Consider the following 27,099-nt stretch of genomic DNA (forward strand, 5'->3'; position numbering starts at 1 on the left):
CATTGTTGAGACAAAATATCTGATGCCCAAAATTAAGGAAGGAAAGGTTTACTTAGCTCACAGTTTGTGGGTGTTTCTATTCATAATCAGCTGGCTCTAAGACAGAGTGGCATGGCAACAGTTCATGATGGCAGAAGACAGAAAAAGCAGCAAAAGCAAAAGGGTAGAAGCACACAGAGAATACTTTTTCTGTGGCTATGCACACTAGGGTGGGTGTAGCACTACACTCACAACCCCAGCTTTGGACCATGAATTAATCACAGACACTGGAAGCCTGCCTCCATGACTACATGAGGCTTTGGGGAGTGGAGGGGGCATTTAGACATAGACATTACAGTTAGTTAGAATTAATATGTGGTCTGGGAGGGACTGAGCCTTCAAGGAAATCAGCAGAAATAATAAAAAAATCAGAATTGCAGTTGGACATGCACCTGAAGAAGGTCAAGACTCAAGATAAAGATATAATTGATAGACCTACCTACCTCCTAAGGGATAAGCAGTAACTTGAAATTATATTGTAATTAACACCATCTGATCTAGAAGGTCCAGACAGGTCTAGAAGGTCCAGTGAGTGACCAGATAATTGGACCCATTCCTTCCCAAAATGTCTTTGTTCTTTCATGTACCATTGCTATGTAAGCCACTTCCGTATTGGACCAATATTAGCTAAGCAGCTATACTTGAATTACTATAGGTTGATGGCATTGTGACCAATATCATGGTTGTGACTTTACCCAGGTTGTGACTTTGCTGTGTGAATTACCCCTGACAAAGTACCTCAGTGGCAATCCACTTCCAGGACCCCTCCTTTCAGGAGGTCTCTCTCAATAAACCTTTCCTACTCTTCCCCCCACCACCATTTTTTATTTTAAAGAGAATGAAACAAAACAAAGCAGAACAGAGCAGAACAATGCAAGCAACACAGCATTTCACAATAAGACAACAGGATATTAACAGTGGCTACCATAATGTCTCTTGTTTTCTTCAAAATAATTGACCATACCTTCATACACAATAATATCAAACATAACAAAGTAATATAAAACCATTCAAAAGAATGAAAGCATTATAGGACTTCAAAACCACATAACAGGAAATGAAAAATGGCTACTAGTATATCTCATTTTCCTCAAAAAAGTTGTCCATACCATCACATATAATAAAATCAAATAAAATACAACAGGCTAGAATAATTAAAACAGATGAATAAAAGCATGGCAGGACATCAAAAAAAGATGATAATAAATCAGAAATGGCTACCATAATATCTCATTTTCTTCAAAACAGCTGTTCATACCATCACACATAATAAAATTTAAAAAACAGAATAAAACCAATCAAACAAATGAATGAAAGCATTATAAGACTTCAAAACAATATAAAAGGAAACCATGAATATTCAAAATAACTGCCTTTACCATATGACAGCATAAAATCTAACAAACCAAGACAGAACAAAACCAAACCTAACAGAATTTATGAAAAAAATTGAGTTCAAGAACAAGAGTTCAAGACAAGAAATTTACGGTAGTTACCACCCTTCCCTCATAGCTATTTCCTCCCCATCATTCTTACATTAACTATTTTGCTTTTGCATCTCATTAACTTCTTCTGTTTCTTATGCGAGGACTCATGCATGAGTTCAAACTGTTTGACCCATGAACATGATCTCCAATTGTGTCCATTTACCTAGAGGAGCTTTGAGATTATTCTACTTAATGGCTGGGTAGCTTTCCACTGCATGAAAATACCATATCTCTCTTATCCATTCTGTGGTTGATGGGCAAGTTACTCTTGCCTATTTTTTTTTCTGGCTTCCTGTCACATGGAACAATTGGGGTTTTTTTTTCCTTCAATTTTCAGTCTATGAATTTCATTTCCAGTTAAAGGTGTTTCTTGTACACAGTGTATCAGTGGATCTTGTTTCTTGACCCACTATCCCTTTGTTTCTTTTATTGCTGAACTGAGGCCATCTACATTAATGGTTACAACCAGCATACATTGGTTTGTCGCTGTCATGCTGTCTTCCAGTGATTGACCCTCCACTTTTCCCCTTCATTCTATTGCCTGTCTTGTTTGGTGATCCTCCTCTGCTGCTGTTCTTGCAATCATGATCATCTTTATCTCTCTTTCGAATATCCTTCAGCACTCTCTGTAAGATTGGTTTGGTAGTCATGAATTCCTTCAGTTGTTCTTTATCATAGAAGGATCTTATTTTTCCATCAATTTTGAAAGATAGTTTTGCAGGGCAGATCGATCTGGGTTGGAAGCTGTATTCTTTCAGGGTTTGAAACATCACTCCAAACTCTTCTTTTTTTATTTTAAAGAGATTAAGACAAAACAGGACATAACAAAGCAGACCAGAACAGAATAATGTAAGCAACACAGAATTTCACTAGAAGACAACCCATAATTAACAGTAACTACCACAATGTCTCTTTCTTTGAAATAGTTGAGTATAACTTCATATACAATAGTATCAAACATAACAAAATAGTATAAAAACATTCAAGAGAATGAGAGTATTACAGGGTATTCAGAACCAAATAACAGAAAACAAACAATGGCTACTATATTATCTCATTTTCCATAGAAAAATTGCTTATACTTTCATATGTAATACAATCAAATAAGGTACAACATGATAGAGCCAATGGAAACAGAAGAGCAAAAGCATGGTAGGACTTCAGATTAAGATGATATCATATCAGTACTGGCTATCATAATGACTTGTTTCCCTCAAATTAGCTGTTCATACCATCACAGTTGATAAAATCAAACAAACAAGGACAAACCCATTACAACTAACTAATGCGATCATTATAAGGTTTCAAAACAATGTAATAGGGAATCATGATTACCATAAACTCTTGTGTACTCTTACTATTTCATACACTAGGGAGACTATATGGTATTTATACTTGTGAGTTTGATTTATTTCACTTATGAGTATGGTTTCAAGTTGCGCCCATTTATTAGTAAATATCTCAATGTGATCATTCTTTATAGCTGAGTAGTACTCCATTGTATAAAAATACCACAACTCTTTTATCCATTCCTGTTGATGGACACTTAGGTTGTTTCCAAGATGTAGCTATTACAAATTGTGCTGCTATAAACATGGGTGCACATATATCACTGTGGTATGATGCTTTCAGTTCTTCTAGGAATATGCACAGAAGTGGAATAGCTGGGTTGAATGGGACTTCCAATCCCAGCTTTTTGAGAAATCTCCAGACTGGCCTCCACAGGTTGCACTAGTCTACACTCCCACCAACAGTGCAGGAGAGTTCCCTTTTCCCCACAGCCTCTCCAGCATTTGTTGTTGGTTTTTTTGATCCTGGCCATTCTTTCTGGAGATGGAATCTAGTGTGGTTTTAATTTGCATTTCTCTAGTGAGTAATGATGCTGAACTTTTTTATTTATTTGCCACTTGTATTTCTTCATCTGAGAACTGTGTATTCATCTCAGATGCCCATTTTTGGATTGGGTCTTTCAATTTTGGGATTGGGTCTTTCAATTTTGGGGGTCTGATATTTTTTAATTCTCTATATGTTTTAGACAGAAGTCCTTTGAGGGACAGTTCACTAAGATTTTTTCCCAGTTTGTGGGTTTTCTTTTCCCTATGCTGGAGATTTCTTTTGACATGCAGCAACTTTTTAATAAGACATGATCCAAGTCATTGATTCTGGGAAGTATTTCACATGCAGTTTAATTCCTGTTCATGAATTCTCTACTTACCCCTATGTCTTCAAGGTTTTTACCCAACTTGTCTTCAATATAGATTTAGTGTTTGTTTTAATATTCAGATCTTTGACCTATTTAGATTTTAATTTAGTACCTCATGATAGGCATGGGTCTAGTCTTAGTTTTCAGCATATGGAGAGCCAGATTTTCCAACACCATTTATTAAAGAGATTATTGTTCTTCCAGTGAATGTGTTCACCCCTACCAAAGATAAGGTGATTGAGTGTGTTTGTAGTTTTGGTTGTATCTCCTAATCTATTCCATTGATCTTCAGCTCTGTTTTGGTTCCTGTACCATGTTGATTTTACTACTTTGTAGTATAACTTCAAGTCAGGGATTTTGATGCCTCCTGACTTGCCTTTGCTGCTTAGAACTGTCTTTGCTATTCTAGGTCTCTTCTCACTCCAGATGAATTTTAGGAATGATTTCTCGAGATCTATGAGGTATGTTGATGGCATTTTTATTGGGATTGCATTGAATCTGTATAATAGTTTTGGGAGAATGGCCATTTTCACAATATTTATTCTTCCTATCCATGTGGTACTGTTTATTTGATTTTTCATTCCTATTAATATTTTCTTTGTATAACTGGGTGTTCTGGAATTTGGTGCATATCTATTTAAGATTGTTATCTCTTCCTCTTGAAGTTTTCCCCTAACCAATATGTGATGACCTTCTTTATCTCTTAGGATCATTCTTGGTTTGAAGTTCACATTATCTGCAAACAGAATAGCTACCCCTGCTTTTGGGGGGGGGGCTCCTGTTGCATGTAGTATTGTTTTCCATCCTTTGACTTTCAGTGTGTGAGTTTTCTTTTGGGTTAGATAGGTTTCTTGTAGACAGCATATGGTTGGATGTGATCCATTTTCTTGATCCATTTCTTGATCCATTCTGCCAGTCTGTTCCTTTTAATTGGTGAACTGAGACCATTTACATTAATGGTTGTAATTGTTACATATTGGTTTATTGTTGACATGTTATCTTTTTGCTGTTGCATCTTTATCTTTCCATTCTGTTTGTCTGCCTGGTTTTTTCCTGTGTATCTAAACTGTCTTTCAGTATTCTTTGCAGGGTTGGCTTGCTGATCATGAAGTTCTTTAGCTGTTCTTTGTCATGGAAGTATCTTATTTCTCAATTCATTTTGAAGGACAGTTTTGCAGGGTACATCAGTCTAGTTTGGAAATCATTTTCCTTTAGGATCTGAAATACTTCACTCCATGATTTTTTTTTTTTTTTGTCTTTTTCGTTTTTCTCAGTACCAGGGATCGAACTCACGACTGCCTGCTTGCAAGGCAGGTGCTTATGCTGCTGAGCTAAATCCCCAGCCCTCCATGCTCTTCTAGACTTCATTCTTTGTCTTGACTTCATTGAGAAGTTTGCTGTGATTCTGATAGGCTTTCCTTTATAGGTGATCTGTCTCTTCTAACAGCGTTTAATAAAATTCTATTTTTATGTTGGATTTCTGGGATGGTGATTATTATATGTCTGGGTGTAGTTTTGTTTTGGTTATCACCATTTGGCATTCTACATGCTTTACTAATCCTAATGTCAGTTTCCATTCTCATGTTTGAGAAATTTTCAGCTATTACTTCCATCAATAGCCTCTTGATATCATTTGTGTTGTCCCCTTCTTTTTCCATTTATCCCTATCAATCTTATGTTGTTTTCTTTGAGTCATCTTGCAGCTTTTGAATTGCTATTTCCTGATTCCTTAGTATTTTTAAGAGATCTTTCCTTTCCTGTTCACTAGCTGCAATCTTGTCTTCGAGATCTGAAATTCTATCTTCACTTTCATTGAGACAGTTTTGACAACTTTCTTTTTTTTTTAATTTTTATTTAAGGAGAAAAGAAAAGAAAGAAAGAAAACAGTAAAGGGGTACAAGTTATACAGATTTACAGAAGAAAAAAATGCGCAGTAGGAAATCACTAGTTAATGGATTACATATTGCCATCTTAGAAATAATTGTTCAAGTCACAAAATTAAAGCTTGTAGAGTGGACATTCCAACAATGATACTGCAAACAGTTCTGTTCAATGATCCAATAAAACTCTGTGATATCATTTTCTATCTTATACATTTAAATATACATGCAGTTATATAGTTTAGAGCACTTTCTTTTCCTCTCTTTTGTACAGTGACTATTACACATTTTGGGTTTCATTGCTCCCACGGTTCTTGTTGCTTTTTTGGAAGAGAGTAAAACCAAATGTGACATAACAGAACAGAATCGGTCAAGTCAAAAGGGTGGATATAATAGATAATATAAAAACATAATACAAGGTGATCAACAATGGTTACCATAATGCCTCCCGCTATTTCTAATAGAATTGCCTATATCATTAGTTGTAATACAATTGAACAAAACAGTAAAGAATAAAACCGACAAAACCAAAATATTGGAGATATTGTAGGTCTTCAAAAGTAGATAAAAGTCAACGAGAATGGGCGTTATAATGAATCTCATTATCTTCTCAGCTGATGCCTAAACTTTCGAACCTGATACTATCCAGCAAAACAGAATAGAGGAACCTCAGTCAAAAACAAGATGGTGAGAGTAATACAGGGCTTCAAATCGAGATAATAGAAAGTCAAAGTGGGTTACTATATTATATCCTGCTATATTTTTCCCTGTAATTAAATGGATAAAAATAAAAAAGTAAATAATGGAGTGGAGATTGAGAAAAAAGAGGGCATAACAGCGAAACAGGGCAGATCAAAACATAACCATTTAAGCAGAATAGTGTTTCACCACCAGATATTTCCGACCCAAAAGTAGTTACCATATTGACTCCCTCCCTGAAGTCCTTGAGTACAACTTCATATACTGTAGCATTAAGTATATCAAAACAATGTAAAACCATTTAAGAGAATGACAGCATTATAGAGTATTTAGAATTGACTAACAGAAAATGAACAATGGTCTCTGTATAATCTCCTTGTCTTTAAAAGGTTTTTGCTTATACTATCGTACATAACAAAATCCAATAAGATACAACCTGTTTAGACCATTGGAGACAGAAGAACAAAAGCTAGATGAGACTTCAAAACAAGATGGTACTAAATCAGCATTACCTATTAAGATGTCATTTTCTCCAAAATAGCTGTTCCTATCATCCAATCTTCTCTGTCTCATTTCTGTTGAGCTCTTTTTCTGTCAGTAGCTGTCAGTTTGTCTTCTTCATTTTGTTCTCTGCTCCATTCGTTGTGGCCTCCCCGCCCCTATTTCTGGGTTCTTTGTATTTTTCTTTTTTTAGAATATCCTGCAATACTTTCTGTAGGGTTGAATTGGTGGTTGCAAATTCCCCCAGTTCCTCTTTATCCTGGAAGCACCTCGTTTTTCCATCAATTTCCAGGGACAGTTGTGCAGGATATCTCAATCTTGGCTGGAGATTATTATCTTTCAATGCTTGAATTATTTCCCCCCATGCTCTTCGTGATTTGATGGTTTGTGAAGAGAAACCTGCTGTAATTCTGATGGGTGTTCCCTTGTAAGTGATCTGTTTCTTGTCTCTTACAGCTTTTAATATTCTGTTCTTGTATTGAATTTCTGGAATTTTTATTATTATATGCCTGGGTGTTTCTCTGTTAGAGTTGTAGGTAGCTGGGGTCCTGTATACCTCATACATCTGAGTATCTTTACCTTTTGCTAAATTAGGAAAATTCTCCTGGATTATTTCTGTGAGTAGCTTTTGTAGTTCACTTGTTTGTGTCCCTACTTCTTCTTTTATGTTCTTAATCCTTAAGTTATGGCTCCTCTTATCATCTTCTTGTCTTTGTATTATTGCTGTTTGTTTCTTTGTTATTTTTAAGAAGTTTTTCATTTCATTCTCCCATATTTCAAGTCTGCCCTCCAGTTCAGATAGTCTGTCCTTAGTTTCTTTCAAGCTGTTATGCCAGTCTTGGATAGACTTCTTAATTTCTTGATAGTCCCTTTGAACCTGCTTCACATACTCAATGCTTTCTCTGTTTTCTCCATCAAGCAATTCTCCCCTCTTTTTCTGTTCTTCCATTCCACCATCTGTTTTTTCCTGGGTGGTGCTTAGCATTTCTCTAACTATTCTGCATACTTCTAGCTTCAGGTCGTTGATAACTTCATTCCTAAATTGGTCTATGAGGCTCTCTATATGGCGCTGAATGTATATTGGTGCGGTGTCCACTATTGCCTGTTTCTCAGGATTGGGGGCCGAGGAGCCTTTTTTGTTGCTTCCCTTCCCCATATTTTCTGTTCCTTATAAAATGCAAGCTTACATAGGAGGCCCGGCTTCCCTGCCTGTCAGCCACAGCCTGATCAAATTGCGCTGGCTAGTTGTTCCCGCCCACCGCTGCACACCAGGGAGTTGCGGAGGAGGCAGCCTACGCGGGAGTCAGTCGCTCCTCCGGGCCACCGTCAGGCTCTGGGATCTGGGTTAGGCCAGCCTAGGGAGTCCGCCAGCAGCGTCACTCAGGCCAGGCACTTTTCACCAATCCCGTCTGAGAGGGGAATGTGTGGCTGGAGTTGCCACCGCGCCCTGCTCTTACAGGACTGCCTGAGCCCAGAAAGTCCTCCGCTGGAGTCAAACTGTGGTAGGGGGTCAGTTTCTCACTCAGCTCGCCACCAGTCAGTTTTCGTGTACGCCTCCTTGTCCGTCCTGTTTTCGACTCCGTTCGCAGACTCCCGTTCCCAGAGCTCTGCACGTCTCTCCTTGCCGAGCCGCTGTGGAGGCAGCCAGCCGCCGGGCGGCGGGAAACCCAAATCGCGGTTTCCTATGGCACGGGGTCGAGCCTCTACACCGAGTCTTTTCTTTTCCTATTTTAACGCCAGGACTGTATTCTAAGTTGGTTTCTCTCAGCCCAGTTCATCCCTGAGTCAGCAGAGCATATCTCTACTGGTTCGTGTCTCCTTAGTCCGCATCATTCCTGGCCTCTGAGCCGAGCCTTTCAGAGAGCCTCCGGTAGTTGCTGTTGTCTGTCCGCCATGTTCTCCTGGAGTCCTTGACAACTTTCAATGGAATTTATTTCCTGTATATCTCTTTGAATCTGCTTTATGTATTCTGTTTGTTTCTTATATTGTTCATCCAGGGACTCTATATTTTTGTTTTGCTCCTCTAATTTAACTGTGTTTTCTTTAGATGCATTCAGCATCTCTTTCATTATTTTTATCCTTTCTTCTTTTACCTGAGATTATTTCCAGTTTGAATTCCTTTACAGCTTCTTGGAGTTGTTTCTTTATTTTAGTTATTATTATTTCAGGTATTTTAGGTGTACAGCATATATTTTCTTCTATGTACATGTTTCTTGGGATGGGCTGGATGTTTGAGATTGCATTTTGGTGTTTCATTTTGTCATTTTCCTATATTTCCATGTTTCAAGTGTTGTTCCAAAGCTTCCCCTGGGTGTGTTGGAAATTGTCTCCTATGTCCTGGGCTCCTGGGACTCCTCTGGTAGCATAGCTCCCTCCTTCAGCCTCAAGGCCCCCAGATTAAAAGAAGTTTACCAGGGGAGGCTCAGGCAGGCCTAAGGCCTCCTCAAGCTGTGCAGCTTCCCCTTCCGGCAGCAAAGCTCTCCAGACCTAAAGAAAGCCACCAGATGCAGTACAGGCAAGTCCAAATCCCACACAAGCCCAATCTAGTGTGGCCACTAGCCAGGTGGGTCCCCAACCACCCAGAGAAAGCATCTCAAACTCTGCTGGGGATTGGGTGTTGTGCAGGTATCCACCTCCTTGGTGGCAAGGCTCCCTGGGCTGAAAGATCACCTGCACGGCCTAGACAGGCCCCAAACCTTCTCCACAATGCAGCTCCCTCCTTCAGACAGCAGCAGTGGTGGCAGCACTCCCTGGACCAAGAGATGGTCCCTGGCAAAGTCCGAGCAGGCCTCCGCAGGCAGTTCCCGCCTATTGACAGTGGCTGCAGCGGCAGCACTCCCTGGACCAAGAGATGGTCACCAGCAAGGCCCGAGCAGGCCTCCACAGGGCAGCTCCCTCCTCCAGGTGGCAGCAGCAGCAGCAGAGCTCCCCCAACTGAGAGGTCGATAGCAAGGTCCAAGCAGGCCCCAAACTCTTCTTGACTTGATGGTTTGTGTTGATAAGTCTGATGTGATTCTGATTGGTTTTCCTTTATAGGTGATCTCTTTTCTTTAACAGCTTTTAATATTTTGTTCTTGTGCTGAATTTCTGGGATCCTGATGATTTATTATATGTCTGGGTGTTGATTTACTTTGGTTATAGCTAGTTGGAATTCTACATGCCTCATTTATCTGCATGCCATATCCATTTTCCATGTTTGGGAAGTTTTCTTCTATTACTTCTGTAAATAGCCTTTTAGGTTCATTTGTGTTGAACCCTGCTTCTTCACCAACACCTATCACTCTTATTTATGCGTCTTTGCATCATCTTGCAGCCGTGGAGTGATTTCCTGATCCCATGTTTTTAAGAGATCTTATCATGATCACTAACTGCAATCCTATCTTCAAGATTTAAAAGTCTATCTTCAGTCTCTTTCAAGTGGTTTTGCCAGCTTTCAATTGAATTTTTAATTTCTGGATGTCTCTTTGAATCTATTTCATGCACTGTAATTCCTTTCTATATTCATTCCATCATTTTCCTGTGCTCTTTTTTGCTTATGTCTTCTATAGACATGCTGAACAATCCTTTCAGTATGTTTGTGATTTCTTCTTTTACCTGAAACATCCTGTTTGATTGCTTTTACAATCTCATGGAGTTGTTTCCTTTAGTTGCTATCCTCTCAGAAATTTCAGCTGTGTGACTTCCATTTTATTCCATGACTGTATCTCCAGTCATCCAGTGTGGCACAGAGGTTTGAGACTGCCTTTTGCTCCTTCATCTTGACATTCTCCTGGGTTCCTCCCAAAAAGCTGGTTGTGGGGCCCCAGGCACTTCCTACATTGGCTTCCTCTATGTAGTGTGGGGAGATGGGCCAGCCATCTGGGTTTTTCTAACCCCAGATTAACAGAGAGGTATCAGGGTGTGGAGCAGGCTTCCCCAGACCTGTGAAGCTATACTGGGATTTCCCTGATGATCAGGGGTACATGGAGGTGGGGCTGCTTCTCTTAGCCTGTGTGTCTACCCTGGGACTCCCATGATGGTGGCAGACACACAGGGGTGTGTTTTTCTGGTTCTGCTAGTGGGTGATGGCTGCCTGCAGGAACCAAAGGCCTCAGTGGTAGCCTACGAATGCACAAGGCTTACCTGGCTGTGTTCCTGCTCCTGCTGGCTGCCTGCAGGAAGGAGCCTTCAGGTGGCAGCTCCCTGCAGGTGGAGAAGGATCTGCTGGTTCTCTCTGGTGGTGCTGGCCACATACAGGATGAGGTCTTTTGGTGGTGGCACCCAGCAGGCAGAGGCAGATCTGTCTGGCTCTTGATGCCTGCACTGGGCACCTGTAGGAAAAGGCCTTCTGATGGCAGCACCCAGCAGGCAGAGGCAGATCTGCTGGCTCTCTCTGCCTGGGCTGGGTGCGTGTAACAACCTTTCCTACTCTTAACTTCTATTGTCCTTTGGAATTCATTCTTTGATTTCAGGGGACACAAACTTGGCACATCCGACATTTACCAGGTTGGCAGTTGTATTTCTCCTATAACAGTAGCATTTGTGGAGGCTGAGGAAAGAGGATGGCAAGTTCAGGGTCAGCCTAAACAACCCAGTGAGACTCTGTCTAAAAATAAAAAGTAAAATGTGGGGGCTAGTGATGTAGCACAGGGTAACAGAAAGAGGGGGCTAGCTAAGGATTAAGCAGGAAAGATTTCTAGCCCTAATATGAAAACTGAGCTAACTGAATTTCTCTCCAAATAAGCAAAAGTAACAAGGCTTGGCTGATAGGAAGGGAAGGACAGAATGATGCCAATGGACATCACTGTAGCACTTCTTGCTTTCTCTGCTTGTCACACACATAAACAGACATGCATTCTGGTATCTCTCCCCTCTTAACACCTCTCTATGACTTCACTTTTTCAGTCATCAAGTGTCCTATTACTATGTTCTTCATCCAACACGATCCCATTTTCTTGCCAACTCACCCAAGTTTGGTTTTGCTCCCTCATCACTCTTCTAAACTGCCACCTCCAGGATGATCAGTAACTTCCACTGGGCTGACCCCAATGGCTGGTCATTGTTTCTTCATCCCTTAATAGGGTCTGACTCAGTTCATCCTCCCTTGCCTGTTGATATGCCTCTCCCTCAGACATCCAGTCATCGCTCCTGCTTTCTGTTCTTTTTCCAACTGTACAACTTCTTGTAGGTGCCGCGAGGTCGAGTCTGTGACCCTGCTCCCTGTCTACACTCACCCCTTCTGTGCCAGCCTTACGGCTTCAAATACCATCCATGTCAAACTCTCCTTCCCAAATGATCATTCTGAGCTTTCACCCAAACTGTACCTTACATATCCCAGTATTTACACTTGGATTTCCCAACACCCTTTCCCCAAATACCTTACCACAGCTCCACTCTTGGGCACTCTTACTACACCTTTATCATGCTTAACTTTTGTTTGCATTAGCATTTATTGCTTCCCAACATACTACATAATTGTTATGGTTTAGATCCAAAATGTTGCCCAGAAGTCTCATGTATTCAGAGGTGGGACTTTAGGTACGTAATAGGATCATGGGGGTGCTAAACTCATCAGCACATGAATCCACAGATGAACTCATAGGTGAATGTGCTGTTAGTAGGTGGTAGGTGGCTGTGGGTGCATCCAGGAAGAGTGTATTCTTGCCCCAGTTCCTCCTTTCATTTCTGCTTCCTGCCTGCCTGCCACACGTTCAGCAGCTTTTCCCTGCCATGGCCTTCCACCGTGCTGTTTCCATCTTGAATTCAATCCATGATGGACTGAATACCCTGAAAACCATAATCTGAAATAAACCTCTTCCTTTAAATTGCAGGTGTTGGGAGGGGAAGGGAAAGAAGAAGGGAATGTAAGCACAATTAAAATGTGTTATGCATACACACCACCACCCAAAGAGTAATTTAATTAGTATGTACTAATAAAAATACTAAAAAAAAGTTGTGACTCGAATGACTAGGGAGTATTTATTATATTCCAGATGATATAAAGTTTTAACCATTGCAAAAAATAAAAATACCTTTATACATTTTTTAAAATTCACCTAAACAAAACTGGCAAGTTGCAAACATTGTCTGTTTAGTCTAGAAACCTTAGTTTCATGCTAACAGTACCTAAAGGCAAAGTCACAAATACTGATGAATCCAGGCAGGCCTGCCACATTGCACTTGCTGCTTGTTCAGCCCATGTTCTTCTCCTGATCTTCAATGAGTCCTGCTTTGTCCTGAAACACTCACTGTCCAATTCTCGGTGACCCTTCAGTATATTTCCATTTTTCTAGAACTAGGCATACTCAGCCCTTGACTTTTACTATTGCTTCCCTTTCCATCAAGCTACCACCCCACTTCTCTTCATGAAGGCAAAGGTGTCTATTATATTTATTAGGAATGTATCATTTTTTCCTTCAAATTTTACTAGTTTTTGTTGAAGTTATTATTTCAAGTGCTCTTATTTCAAAACTATAAAGGTCTTGAATGATCTATTCATAGCTGTCTTTTCCCATAACCTCTGTTACTTGTAGCACACAATTTTACAGAAAGCAGGGGTTTTCAGAAATACACATACCAAATTATAGCAATATCTAAGTCCAAACTACTCCTGGAAATTCCCTAAGAAGGACCCATGGAGACTGTCATGTCTGATGGGAAACCGACAGAAGTGACCTCCAAGCACTGGCAAAGCTTAAGAATGTGGCCAGCGCTTTGGATTCTCTTCATCAGCTACCCCTATACTTCAGTATGGCAGAAGTTCCTAAGAAAGGGACTCAAACCCTGAGAGGACGCAGTACAGCTCCATCTGACTCTCAGCCTTCTGCCTTTGGAACCACCAGCTTTACTTTACAAACAAAACTGAGTCCCAGAGGAATAAAAACTCTTTTGAAATTCCTCTGCTCCCAAGTGGTGAGCACAGTCCCATCCAGAGTTTTGATCCTGCGCTATTCTGGAGCTTTCTTTCCAAAGCAGAACAGCTCTTCTTTACAACTTTTTAAACTTTTTCCTATAAGAAAATAACATTTATTCATTCATCGAGTCTTGCTAAATTGCTCAGGTTGGAATTGAACTCGCAATCCTCCTGGCTCAGCCTCCTGAGTGCTGGATTACAGGTGTGCATAGCACACTAGGAAAATCAGCTTGATATTTAAGTGTTTTTACTGGAAAGAAAACAAAGCATCCATTAATAACCATGTTGTAATATAGAAAAAGTATGAACTAGGGGGCCAAATACACAAGTTCATTTATTCAAAAAATTGTTCAAATGCTTCAAATAATTATTCAAAAAATAATGCATTATTTATGAATATGCTCGTTAGGCAGTCTACTATATATGCAAACCACCAGGCCGCAGCTTAGTGGGCTTACATTCTAGTGGTGCATTTTAGTAAGTATGTGGAACAGAATCATATTGCAAGGACACAAGAATTCAGAATTAGTTGTACAAATAGAAACTATCTGCTATTAGTAGTAATTATTACTGAGGTTTTAAAAATGAGCCAGGTTTTAAAAAGGGGGAGGCAGACATGGGAAAAGAATCCAGCCCAGTTAAAAGAGTTCCACTGTCTGAACATGGGCTTTCTAATGAACAGAGTCAAGACAGCCGCAAATCCATTTGGGAGGGTAAAACTTTTAACCATTATTTCACATGATTCATATACATGCAAAATAATTATAGCAAGACTGTCAGTCTCAAACGAAACATTTCAGAAAACAACCCAAAATGTCAGTTAGGGTAATTTAAATTTAAAACAGTATGTATATTGCACTAACCATAAAGGAAAAGAGTGGTATCTGTATTTTGCAGCTTTTGCTTACTGAAAGATGCTACTAAGGAAATGAAAGATGAGATATTTCCAAGGAAAAAATTAGCAGATTTAGGATGATATCCAAATAAATCAAGTTTTTCAATTTCATTATCTTTAATTTCAGAGAAAATCAAATTAAAACCAAAATTTAAAAAGGTATACAAGTTGACAACAATGTAAAGCATGTAGAAATATGGTATCATAATGGTGGACAGTAAACTTAGTCAGTAAGACATTTTGGCAATAACTAATGAAATCAAACATATGCACACTTTATGATCCAGTAAGTTCAGTCTTACCTGTACTCCCAACAGAGACACCACATGTATGTACCAAAGGAACTGTGTAAGTTGTGCATAGCTGCAGTATGCTTTGTAGACAAAAAAACCTGTAAACAGCACAACTGCTCCGCAACAGACGAACAGGTATGCTCTAACAAGAGTGATTCACATAACTATAATGTTAAAGAAATCAACAAAAGATCTTGTTTGATTCCACTTATGCGAAATTCCATCACTAGGCAGAGTAATCTGTGACATTTGAATTCAGGAAGTGGTTTCCTTCTAAAGATGGTAGAGGCTGGCAATTTCAGGAGGCCTGAGGGGTGATGTGGGGGCTTTTTACTACTGCCTCAGTTACATGAGTGCATCCATATTTATGTACTTTTTTTTGTTTCAATAACAAAATATTCTAAGAATATTTAAAAAGGAACAGAGTTAGCATAGAGTTAGTACTTTGCTTGAAGGCCAGTTCACAGTAAGTTTTCTTTAAACACCATTTTATTCCTCCCTCTAGGACTGAGGATTGAATCTTGGGACTCACATGGTAGACGAGTGTGTCTAGGGCTGAGCTGTTTAGAGCCCCCTACCCCTCGCCCCTCCACTGGCTTTTTGTTTGTTTTTAAGGATTTTGACTCTTGCTACACTGCCAGGCTGGCCTCAAACTTGCAATCCTCCTCCTTCAGTCTTCTTAGTAGCTGAGATTATAGGCATGTACTACTACACCCATCTTCAAATACCTGCTTGATGTCACTAGAGACTCTTTCTGGCTTTTATCATAAAAATGACATTCAAGGTAAACTTTAAATTTATAGTTTCTTAAATTTGGAAGCAGAAGATCTAAATGTCCCAAGCATATTTTCATATCAGCAGCAGAACCCTTTCAAATGAAACTCAGAAATATGGAGAAAAAAAATTTTCCTAAACATAATACTGTAAAATAATAGTAAAGCAAAGTCTTCTTGGCTTCGCTTGAACTGTTTCATTCAACAAACACCTACAGAATTACACACCCATAATTTCCTGAAGGAAATATTGTGGATTTTATAGAATAGCTTACTTAGCAAATCCCACTTTAAATCCTGTGATTCTTCTGTTGTGACATTTTTGTGTAGATAAACCAATTCAGTCATTTGTTCAATGTAAACTGGGAGAAATAAAATCTTGATAACTCAATAACCTAAGTAGGTTTAACTTTCTTGGTTTCGCGCCTAACTATGTACTTCAGAGGTTAGTTCCTTCTTACTTTTTAATTCTTAAAAGGAGTTCATAGCAGCTCCTTTTAAATCTCCTTCATATTCTCTCTCCAATTTCATTTCTACTGCCAAAATTTTTCTTCTCCAGTTAATTCTGAAATGGAATATAAATGTAGTATGGCCTTTCCCGGTCTCTGAAGTGATATTCTTTTAGTCTATTAAATACAATACTGTCCTCTCTCATCAAGCAAACAACCTACCCCAAGTCAGTATTCTGCTGCCTTCTGGCAAGTACCCTCCACTCCACCCTGAGCCCTGCAGCCCCCACCTGGCTAAACCAAAACAAGTGTCTTTTGTCGTGGAATCACAAGCTAATGAACACAGACTAATGAACACAGAAAGAAATAAACTTTTACTCAGTTTGGCATTTTAAACAAAATTAACCCTCTTACCGTAACATCAATTGTATACCAAAGTATTCATCCAAAGGAGCTGAAAATGTGGTCCACACAAAAATCTAGACATCAACCTTACAGCATAAACTGTAAGGTTTATTCATTAAGTGCCAAAACCTAGACACAACCAAGATAACCTTTAGCAGGGGAAGTGAAAAGTAACCTGTGGTACATCTAGACAACAAACTAAAAATACATATCATCCTGTAAAACTACAAGGAACAACCTTTAGTATGTCCTACTAAGCAGAAGTCAGTATGAAACAGCTACTGCCACAGCGTATGATTCCAACTATAAGACACTCTAGAAAGGGAAAAACTAGGAGATAGTAAAATGATTAGTGGTTAAGAGAGGTCTAGGGTGGGGCGGGGGTTGACCAGTTAGAACATGGAAACTTTTAGGGGAATGAAAATACTTCATGCTTTTCTAATGACGGATACATGTCACTGTACATTTACCCAAGCCTACATATAACACCAAAAATGAAACTTAGTGCACACTATGAACACTAAAAAAACGTATTTCTAGTGATCAAAGGCAAATTAAATCCAGCACTAAACAGGTCCTCTCATAAATACAGGTTGTAATCTTAGCTCAATTATCTTTATTGCCAGTGTATTCTTTCTCCTAAATAGGAAGTTGTCTGATCCTGACAATAACAACTCTGGTGTATCTGAATGTTACAGTTCCATTAGAATGATGGTATTTTTCCTATAAGAATTTTTGGCAGCCAGTAACCAATTTAGATAAAAAAAGAAATATGGGTCCTTCTAGTATAGTACTAATAAAAAGGGGCATTTGAAAATCACTATATACCTTTGGGAGGTAAGTCAAAGTATTATTTATTTATGACATATTTACATACTTACAAAGTTGATTTTACTCATACATTATTCTGCATAATATCACAAAATGAACACTGTTTCCTGGGAGTAGAAATCTACATTTTTTAGTAATTTATGTTTAACCCAACAACTTTTAAAACAAAGAATATTACCGATTTGGCTTCACAAATCACAAAATTATGTTTAGAATTTATCTAGCCATGGAACAGAGGAAGTTCAACTGCATGTTAATTTAGGTGACCCTGAGTTAACTGATAATTTGCATATTTCTGAAAAGACATACATACATTATACAACTGCAGTGTACTTTCATACACTTATTCTATCATACTACTTTTTTGTCTATATCATCTCAATTTTCTACTTTATTAATCTGAAGAGAATGAGGAACAAACAATGTGGAGGCAAAAAGGACAAGTAAGTCAGAAGAGGAAGCTACCAGTATCACTTACAAGTTTTGTAACTTCAGTCTCTGAGGTGCAGCTTAAGTCCAGCATGACACTGGACTAAAACCTTAACAGGGGGGTAGTTGTCTCAGTGGCCGAGCACTTGCCTAGTATGCATGAAGCCCTGGGTTTAAGCAGAAAACAAAAAAGAAAGAACAACAACAATTAAAAGAAGCCTGGAATTAAATAAACTGAGCAATAACCTGAGGCTGAATTTTCCTGTTTTTTTCTTCTACACTCATTAAAAAGTTAAGTGCATGAGGTTACAACATTAATTGGTGTGAATCTATAAAACATAAAATTTAGTAATCTGGAACTCTTCAGAAAAAAAAAATCACAAAAACCACAATTACTATATCAATTGTGTTAAAAATGAGTTTTTCTAAAAAGCTTAAGAAACAAACAAAAAATGCAAATAGACATCCACCATCTCCCCCAACAGAGGCCAAAGTGGGATTAGAGGGAAAGGACAGGAAGAGAAAAGGAGACGTGGAGCTCGAGGACCAACCAGGCAGCCTGTGGCCTCCAACTCAAGACTCACCCAGCTAATGCACACTCGGCACCAGCGAGACTGCCAGGCCCAGCTGCCAGTGTGCTGGAGACTGTGAGTTACTCTTTGTGCTCCTGCTGTAACAGGAAAGTCCCAGGAAGACAAAACGGAAGATGGGAAAGCTGAGTGTGTACAGTCAAACATGCTCTGATGTCTAAGAGAATGTGGACCAAGAAAGAATCAGAGGCCAGACCAGGTCACGGATTTCTCTCTTCTATCTGCCTCTGTTTACTCCTCCTCACCCACTCACACTGTTCCAAAGAGCTGAAGGTCTACCTTGAGGTTGCCATGTGCAGGAAAATTTACCTAACTTTAACCAAGCCATGGCATAACTAAGCCACTGGTATGTGGGGGCTGCAGGAAAATCACCCAAGAAAACACCAACTGATTCTATCAGGGCAACCTTCAAAAGCATTAAGGAAGAGACTTCAGAAGTGGTAAAAACCAAACCAAACCAAATAAAATTTCAGATATTTTTAAGACCTGTATTTCCCTGCAATATGGAAGTAGCAGAATTATTTAAATTATGGGCTTCAGCCGGTATTAAAAGACTGAGCTTCTATCATGAGGCCAATGCCCTGATAAATACCATCAGAAAAGGGCAGCTTTATGAATGAGGCAGAATAGTAGAGAAAGACTTCTCTTTCCTACAAAGAGAAGTATTCTGTTCCTATTGCTCCTGGGCAAAAGTTCACAATAGTAAATGATTGTATCTCACTTCTCTCACTGCTCTGAATGATGCTAATGTCTGAATTTCTCTGAAAAATGATTACACAGTGCTTGGAAAGTAAAATAGTTTCAAAACTAAGAATTGTCATTCTCAGGTAGCAAATGAGAGAAATGAAATAATCATTAGAAATATCACTAATACAAAACAAACCTTACATGTAAAAACAGTACCAGATAGAAGCTTTGATACCTATATAACTGGCAGAAATTGTCACTTTTTACGTCTAAATAACTGCATAGGAGAGTAAATACAAATTAAATTACATTTATATATGAAACTATCATTAAAGTTACATGAACTTGCATAGAGTTCCACTGCATAAGAAAAAATTTACTCATTTTTGATTTATATAAATCCAAAAATGGTTAAGATATATTATCTGAGGGAAGAAAATGCTTTCACTAAATACAAACATAATGAATTTAAAAAATTAGACTAAATAAAAATGTTTGTTTGAAAATGTCTATAAAAGAGGCAGAATGGCACAAAGTTAAAAAAGTAGTGTTTAAGGCAAACCAAGTAAGAAGAAACCTTAATTAAAATAAGCATACCATCCCCCTAAAACTTTTACAGTATGGAAAATATAAGCAGAAGCAGAAAGACGGCTGTTGTCAGAGTTTATCCTTGGAAGTGCTGATCAGTATTATACAAAAACAACACAGATACATTTAATCCAAAGCATACTTGGGTCATTTGTTCTTTAGTTGTTATACACCAATGAAAAAATACAATGTATTATCCCAATGTTCATAGTATAAATCTGCAAAATACCAAAAATTATTTTTAGAAAGGGAACAAGTATAACTTTCTGAACTATATGTATACGTGAGGACCAGAAAGAAACGCTCAATTCTCTTCTTGTAGCCCACAAGGTATAAAACATGCATAGAAACGTGCAACACATCCCGACAAGTAGGTGTCTTAGGGTAAACTGCTGAGCACTCTGCTCACATCAGACCAAGGTCAGGTACACAGACACAAAATAAACTCAATAAACAAGTCTTTAAAACAAAATCAGGTACAGATGAGAAAATTCAATGTGTTTGCAAATGAGTTCCCATTGTATAAATCTGGCATGTTAAGTTGTACTTATTATAAATATATTTGTATATTTTCTTTTTTGAGAACTAGGGCAGGCACAATTATATAGTTATAAAAAAGACCTATGCTTTTCTTCTATTGGAATGATACCATGCCCGTCTAGGAAAAATATTGCAGGAAATATTACAAAACCTCTAGATTCACTGAAGTTACTCAGTTTAAGAAGATACAATTTCTTCTTGACAGCAAGTTCCAAGGAAGACGTCGTAGTGCGCCGCGTCTCCTCTCACACGGTCCTGGGGGGCAGGCGCTGTTTGTACATGCCTGCCACAGCCTTGGCTGCACTGTAGATCATCTGTCGCCGCGACATACCGGTAAAGGCCACATGCCAGTCAGTCCTGCTGACATTCAGTAAACTCTTTTCCAGGACTTCGCCCACTGTTACCAAAAGGCCTGACCACCGTAGGTTGTAGTCCTGGGGAGTCAGACTTTGAGCCTATGGAAAAATAAAATCCCTAACACTTAGGATGCATTTAAAAACATCACTGGGACTAGCTGTGGTTTAAGTGACACCTGAAAGTCCTGATGGAGATTACTTTTCACACAGATTATGACAAACCGTAAGGAACACAGCTGTGCTGCCAAGGACAGTAAAGTTACAGGGCCACAAAAGAAGTGAAGTAACACTACACACATCTACACTGTTAAAGACATTCCCCTTGCGCTCATTTCTTCTATTCAAATAATACTCTTCTCTTTTTTCCAGTGCTGAGAATTGAACCAAGGGCCTTGTGCACATGTAAGTTCTAAATCTCATCACCCACTTACTCAGAGCTCAGGGCCAAAGGTTTACTTTGCAGCTCTGCCTTCAGTGCCATCGCAGGTTAACGACACACAGTGCAGGCCAGGCACACTGGTGGCTGCATAATGTCAGCACACAGGGAAGCTCAGGCAAGAAGATTGCCATGTTCAAGTTCCATCTGGGCAACTTAGCAACTTAGTGAGACCCTGCCTCAGTGTTTAAAAACAAAATTAAAAGAAAAAGATTGGAAAAGTAGCTTAGTGCAAAAATCCTGAGTTCAATCCTTGTACTGAATAATAAGAATAATTAGAATAATAGGGTTAGTGTTCAAACTGTCTTTCTATAGTCATAAAATTCTAACCAGAAAGAGTCAATTGCATATTAAGGCATCGTCCCATTCAGGAAAGAACTGTTGAATTAGTTTGTAGAAACTATGCCCAGGAACATGACTAACATATCAGCAAATTAATACATAACAAATAATGTCTAGCCCAAGAGAGCATACCATTTTTGTGTGTTATTCATAACCCATCCTCCATCTGCTTCTATTCAGATTACTTATTCACCCATCCAGGTATAAAACAATAAACTCTTTGTTTCACAGCAGCATAGAGTAGGTTTTTCTGTTTCAGGGAGTCCAGTCCAGAGAAGGACTGCTGTATATAGAATGGATCTTAACTGTACCACGATTCCTAACTGTGTTATGTATTACAATCACTTGAGAGTCTGTTTTTGCAAAACAGGTTCTCAAGCCCCAGCTAAAACACCTGAATTGGAAACTCCACTGCTGTTTCCAGGAGAACACATCTATGCAGCATAAGAATCAATTATCTTGAATACTTTGTGGAACTCACTTTAACACCATTACAATGTAAAGCTTTTTGGTTAGATGGAATTCTTTCACTATAATGACTCACTGAGATACAGTAATTGGGTTAAATCATGAAACTGATAATATATGATTGTTTCTTTCAAACAGTAATTTTGTACAACTCAACCTAATACTTCTGAATCAATAGTAAAATTTATATTTTCCTACAAAATCTATCATTTTATCTAAATTTGCTGGTATAACAGTATGCACTCTGTTCACTTATAATTTTTTAATTAACTTCATATTGGAATGAATTTGACACCTATTAAAAATTTTCTAAAGTTTTGAAAAGAAACTATGGTATAAATAAAAATTCTATGAAAATTTCAAAAATCTAGGTATCAATTCTTAGTTTCCTTTCCAAACTACAAGCTTCTAAATGGGTCACAGATGACTTTCCGCCACTTTATGAATACAATATGCCAAATGTGTATGTAACTATGCATACAATGAATTTATAGTTTTATCAGATTTTCAAATGTTTATAAAGCCCAAATAATTTTAAGACAGAAAAAAGTCAATTAACTATTTTTAATAGTACATGTTCCAATGTAAATACATATATATATATATATTACATTTTATGCATGAAAGAGTTGGAGAAATTTATAGAAAAATAACAATTATTTATGTCTGTATTCTTTTGGAAACTACAGACAATTATACCATTAGGTTCATTTTTCACTCCACACATCTAAAGATATGTGATTACCATTTAAGATTTCTAATACTGACTTGCTACGTAAGATGTACAATTAAAAAGGAAGATTGGGGAGATGGCAAATGTAGCAAAAGGGAAGCAAACATGAAGCATAAAGGAGGAAGTAAAAGAAAGATGGGCATGTAATAAGCAGAAAAATAAAGTTCCTTTGACCTTACATAGAAATATAATCACAAAAACAAGGAAAAAAAGTAACTATGTGATACATTATCTTTTTAAGGAAAATCAAAACAAAAGCAACAAGATACTAAAAAACATATGAAGACCAGGAAATTGAAAAGCAAATAAAGAATATCAGAAAAAAAACAAAACTCAAAATCAAGAGCATACTTCTGAAAAAAATTTAGCACAAATTTTTATTCTCAAAATAGTATTTCACCAGAATATAAAGAAAAACTGGCTTTCACATGCTAAAGACTACAACTAGACACATGTCTTATTACCAGGCACTAAACTAAAATCCAAACAAACCAAAGATCTAAAACATTAAGTATTAAATATTAAATCTGCTGGAAGATACAATACGTAAAACTCTTGAATACATAGTGTAGACAAAGATTTCATGAACAAACTCAGATGGCACAGAAAATACTTTTACAAAGAATCAACAACTGGGATCTCATCTTATCAAAAAACTTTTTTGTACAGAAAAAGAAATCAACAGAATGAAAAGACAACCCACAGAATGGGAAAAAATTCTTAGCCAGTTGTTCTTCAGACAAAGAAGTAATATCTAAAACATACAAAGAATTGAAAAAAACCAGACCCCTCGGCCCAATTTAAAGGCCCAATCCAAAAAATAGGCATCTGAAACAGACACTTCTCAGACAAAGACGTACAAAGGCAAACAAATACATGAAAAAATGTTCAACATCACTGATCATTCAAGAGACACAAATTAGAGCAATGCTGAGATGCCTGCCATCTCACTGCAGAAGGAACAGCTATTATAAAGAAATCAATCAGTAACAGGTGTCACCAGGGCTATGGAGAAAAAGAACCCCTTCTCCTCTGTAGCCGGGAGTGTAGACTGGTGCAGCCACTGTGGAAACCAGTGTAGAGAGGCCTCAAAATACTAGGACTAGAGGTTACATTTGCCCCAGCTATTCCTCTTTTTGGTATTTTCCAAAAAGAATTAAAAGCATATATCATGGGAGTGATATATGCACACCCATGCTTATAACAGCACAGCTAATAAAAGCTAAATCTTAGAAACAACCGGAATGTCCACCAACTGCTAAATGGATGAAAAAGGTGTGGCTATTTTCTACAATGGAATACTATTCAGCTATGAAGAAGAATAAACTTGAGACATTTCTAGGTAAATGGATGGACCTAGAAACCATAGTCTTAAATGAAATAAACTGGACACACATGTGTAAATATCACATTGTCTCCTTGGTGTGAGAAACTGAAAATGTAAGTAAGAATCAAAATGTATAAAAGATATTGTGACATAAAAAAATTGGTCAGAAAAAATGAGTGCGGGGGGCAGGTGGTAAGATGGAAACAAAGCTTTGTAAATAAGGAGGGGAAGTGCGTTTAAAGGGAGGGAAGGAGAATGGGAAAAACAGGAACCACGACGTATCACGTACAGGTGCAAGTTCCCTATGACAAATGTAATCATTATGCACATCTAAAGTGTACCAACAAACTTAACTAAAATAAATACCAAAAGAGAAAACCAACCTGTTGAACAAATTCCAAAGGCACGGGTGTGGCTTGGGTAAAGGTTTCTAGATGAATGCCATGGACGGGGTCTTCCACTACCAAACACCCAATGTCAAACCATCTGTAACAGAGTACACAGTTTTCGTATTATTCGTATGGGAAATAAAAGTTTCAGTGAATGGACAAAAAGAAAAAAAAGTTTACTGTTCAGATAAAACAGAATTTAAAAAAAACACAAATTTTTCTAAATACTCTGCAAGGAGACAACCTTGAAACGATAGATAAAATTACTCTGCTAACAATTCAAAAAGGAGTAAAAGAGATAACAAGAAAGATGAAATAATTAAAGTTGATCATAGAAAGTTTCCTTTCTTAGAAAGTGCTCTGAAGGATATAACTATGTGTAAGTGTGCAATGCAAGATAAATAACCACATTACTAAGTTTTTGTTAACTTAGCAAACAGAATAGTTTGTACTATCATTGATTGTTCACTTTTATGCTTTGATTTTGTAGCCTGAATAACTACTTTTAAGATAACAATATGTAATTTATCAACTAGTGATTTCTTACTGTTATTTTTTGAAATTCTGTATTATTTGTACTCTTTTTTGTTTTGCTTTTTTCTCTAAATAAAAAGAAGAAAAGAAAGTTTCCTTTCTTGCTAAAATAGCGGAGGAATAATAAAAAGGGAGATTACACAAACAGGCAAAAGAAAGGTTACATACACCTGAACATGCAAACAGCTTCTCTCAAGTCACATTACATGTTACTTGCTAAAATATGGACATTTATGTTACCATCTCTATCATTAATAAGCAGTTAGCTAGCAGTTACCAGCAAATTTAATTTTTTTGTCTTTCTGCCCTGAAATTACAAATTTAAACAATATGAGTATTTGGAACAGTATAATGTTCAATGTCTCCATTTTTAAACATATGTCGATGTAACAAGGTACAACAAAATAAAATTGATTAGGAGACTTATTTACATATTCAAAACCAAGTCAAAAATAAATATAAGTGACTCTGCTAAATAATAAAATGGAGGTTTGAATGTCTGTAGCAGTCATATCCTAAAATTTAAGAATAATGACTTATGTTTTATTTGGTATACTAAACAAAATTTTACATTGGTTATGATAATATTTCTCAACTGAGAAAATACATTTGTGGAATCTCCACAAAGCCAAGCTTGGCTGAATTTTATTTTGCACCATTTTACGTAATTTGTATACAATAATGTCTATCACGGATAATGAACTGACTAAAGTGTTACGCATGCATGTCCTGAAAAGCAGTCCCTGGAGATATGAGAAGAGTTTCTTTCAACATGCTAGTGAGCAAACACACGTGAGCTCCAAGATACTTTGTCTTCTATAACACGACCATGCTACTGAATATTTGACCTGGATAGCAGCTTTCCCAAACTCTTCACTTCAGACCATGTGAAACCATACGCCATTCCTACCCACTCCATTTCTGTCCCTAGGACTGCTGGCTAAGAAAATGTTTAGTCCTCTTCTCCCTCCTTCATACACATTTCCCATCCTCCCTGCTGCTGCCACTTTGAGAAGAGAAACAGAGGTAATCTAGACTGATCATATGTAAGGAGGGTCAATGGAGACTCCACCTCTCTCTCTCCAAGTGGCTGGTGAAATACAATGTACTTGAACAAGCCTATTTAAAAATCAGTTTTACTATAAAAGGCCTAAAGAAGAACTATGGCTCTAAAATATTTAGATTTCACATAGCAGAAAAGAACTACACAACAGCATCTGGGGAACTGATCCCGAGATGCCATTTTGTATCCTTTACCAGTGAAAAAGCATCTGCTATCAACAATCAGTATTTTAGGGATATTTTGGCACAATTAACATAACTCAAGATTTAACACCATACACTAGACAAATCTCAGAATAAGGGCACTTTATGCTTATGCTGGCATTTTTCCACAGGTTATACACTTCGTGCTAGATTTTCTCATTGAGCAGAAACAGAGAGTCCAACACAGACAGCAGTTGAAAAACACTGTATCTAAACTAGCATTCCTCTTTAAGGGCCAAACACATCTGTGATTTCTTCTTTTAGCTGGTGGGCTCTTCCTGGATAGTTCTTTTCTCTCGTTTCTAAGCACGCATTTCCTTGCCTTTATCTTCTAGGCATTTATTTCTCACAGGAGCAATGCAGAGGGAAGTAGCTACAAAAACCACCTTATATTTACATTCTCTAGTCCTTCTCTCCCCACTCTGTACTTTACTGTTAAAATTTTTGTTTTCACTCTTCCTTAACTCATATTATGCGCAGACTTCCTAGTACTACTGAATGTTACTGATCATAATATTCTACTGTTTTTCTAAAACTAAGGTATTTGATGGGAAAAACCATATCTAGGTGTGTTGGAGTATTTTATGGCAGGCCAACATTTCCAGTAAAAAGCTAGATGAGTTATGTGAATCATGTATTTAGAGCTATGAGAGAGCAAGGACAAAGTGAAGGGAGAAAAGCCCTTCCAGAGGCAAATTATAATCTCCAAGGTAACCATTAAACAGATAGTAAGAGGTTACTGGATAAAACTAAGTACTAGTAATCACTGGATAGTTCCTCAGTGCATACACAGAAAATTCAACCTGCTCAGCCTAGAATAAAAAGTTCTTCCCCGTCTGTGCTCACACCACTTCATTTCCGATCCAACACGCTTCCAGCCAGGATGATACAATCACTGTCCTGGAATACCTGTTGGTATCTTCAAATTTGCCCTCTACCCAGAATACCCGACCTGTTTTTTCTCACTCACCCAAGTTTTAACTGTTCTTCAAAATTTAGTTCATGTCCCAATCTTTCATAAATTTTATGTGACACATAAATTTCACATGACTCTACAGAGTTACTTG

General features: G+C 37.9%; 1 protein-coding gene across 2 annotated transcripts in view; it reads right to left on the reverse strand.

The window, feature by feature from the left end:
- Window positions 1-17,345: 17,345 nt before the first annotated feature.
- Prrc1 (proline rich coiled-coil 1) overlaps window positions 17,346-27,099 on the reverse strand; it is a 34,934-nt gene continuing 25,180 nt past the window's right edge. For both annotated transcript variants that reach the window (XM_003477364.5, XM_063232417.1), the window contains exons 8-9: window positions 24,227-24,329; window positions 17,346-20,636 (exon numbers count right to left, since the gene is read on the reverse strand). In XM_003477364.5, coding sequence (XP_003477412.1) covers window positions 20,427-20,636; window positions 24,227-24,329 — 313 coding nt within the window. In that variant the 3' untranslated portion in view covers window positions 17,346-20,426. The remainder of the gene's footprint in view (window positions 20,637-24,226; window positions 24,330-27,099) is intronic.

The sequence above is a fragment of the Cavia porcellus genome, unplaced genomic scaffold, assembly GCF_034190915.1.
Source record: "Cavia porcellus strain 051 isolate PalLab524CR breed Dunkin Hartley unplaced genomic scaffold, mCavPor4.1 scaffold_21, whole genome shotgun sequence".
In the NCBI taxonomy this organism is placed as follows: Eukaryota; Metazoa; Chordata; class Mammalia; order Rodentia; family Caviidae; genus Cavia; species Cavia porcellus.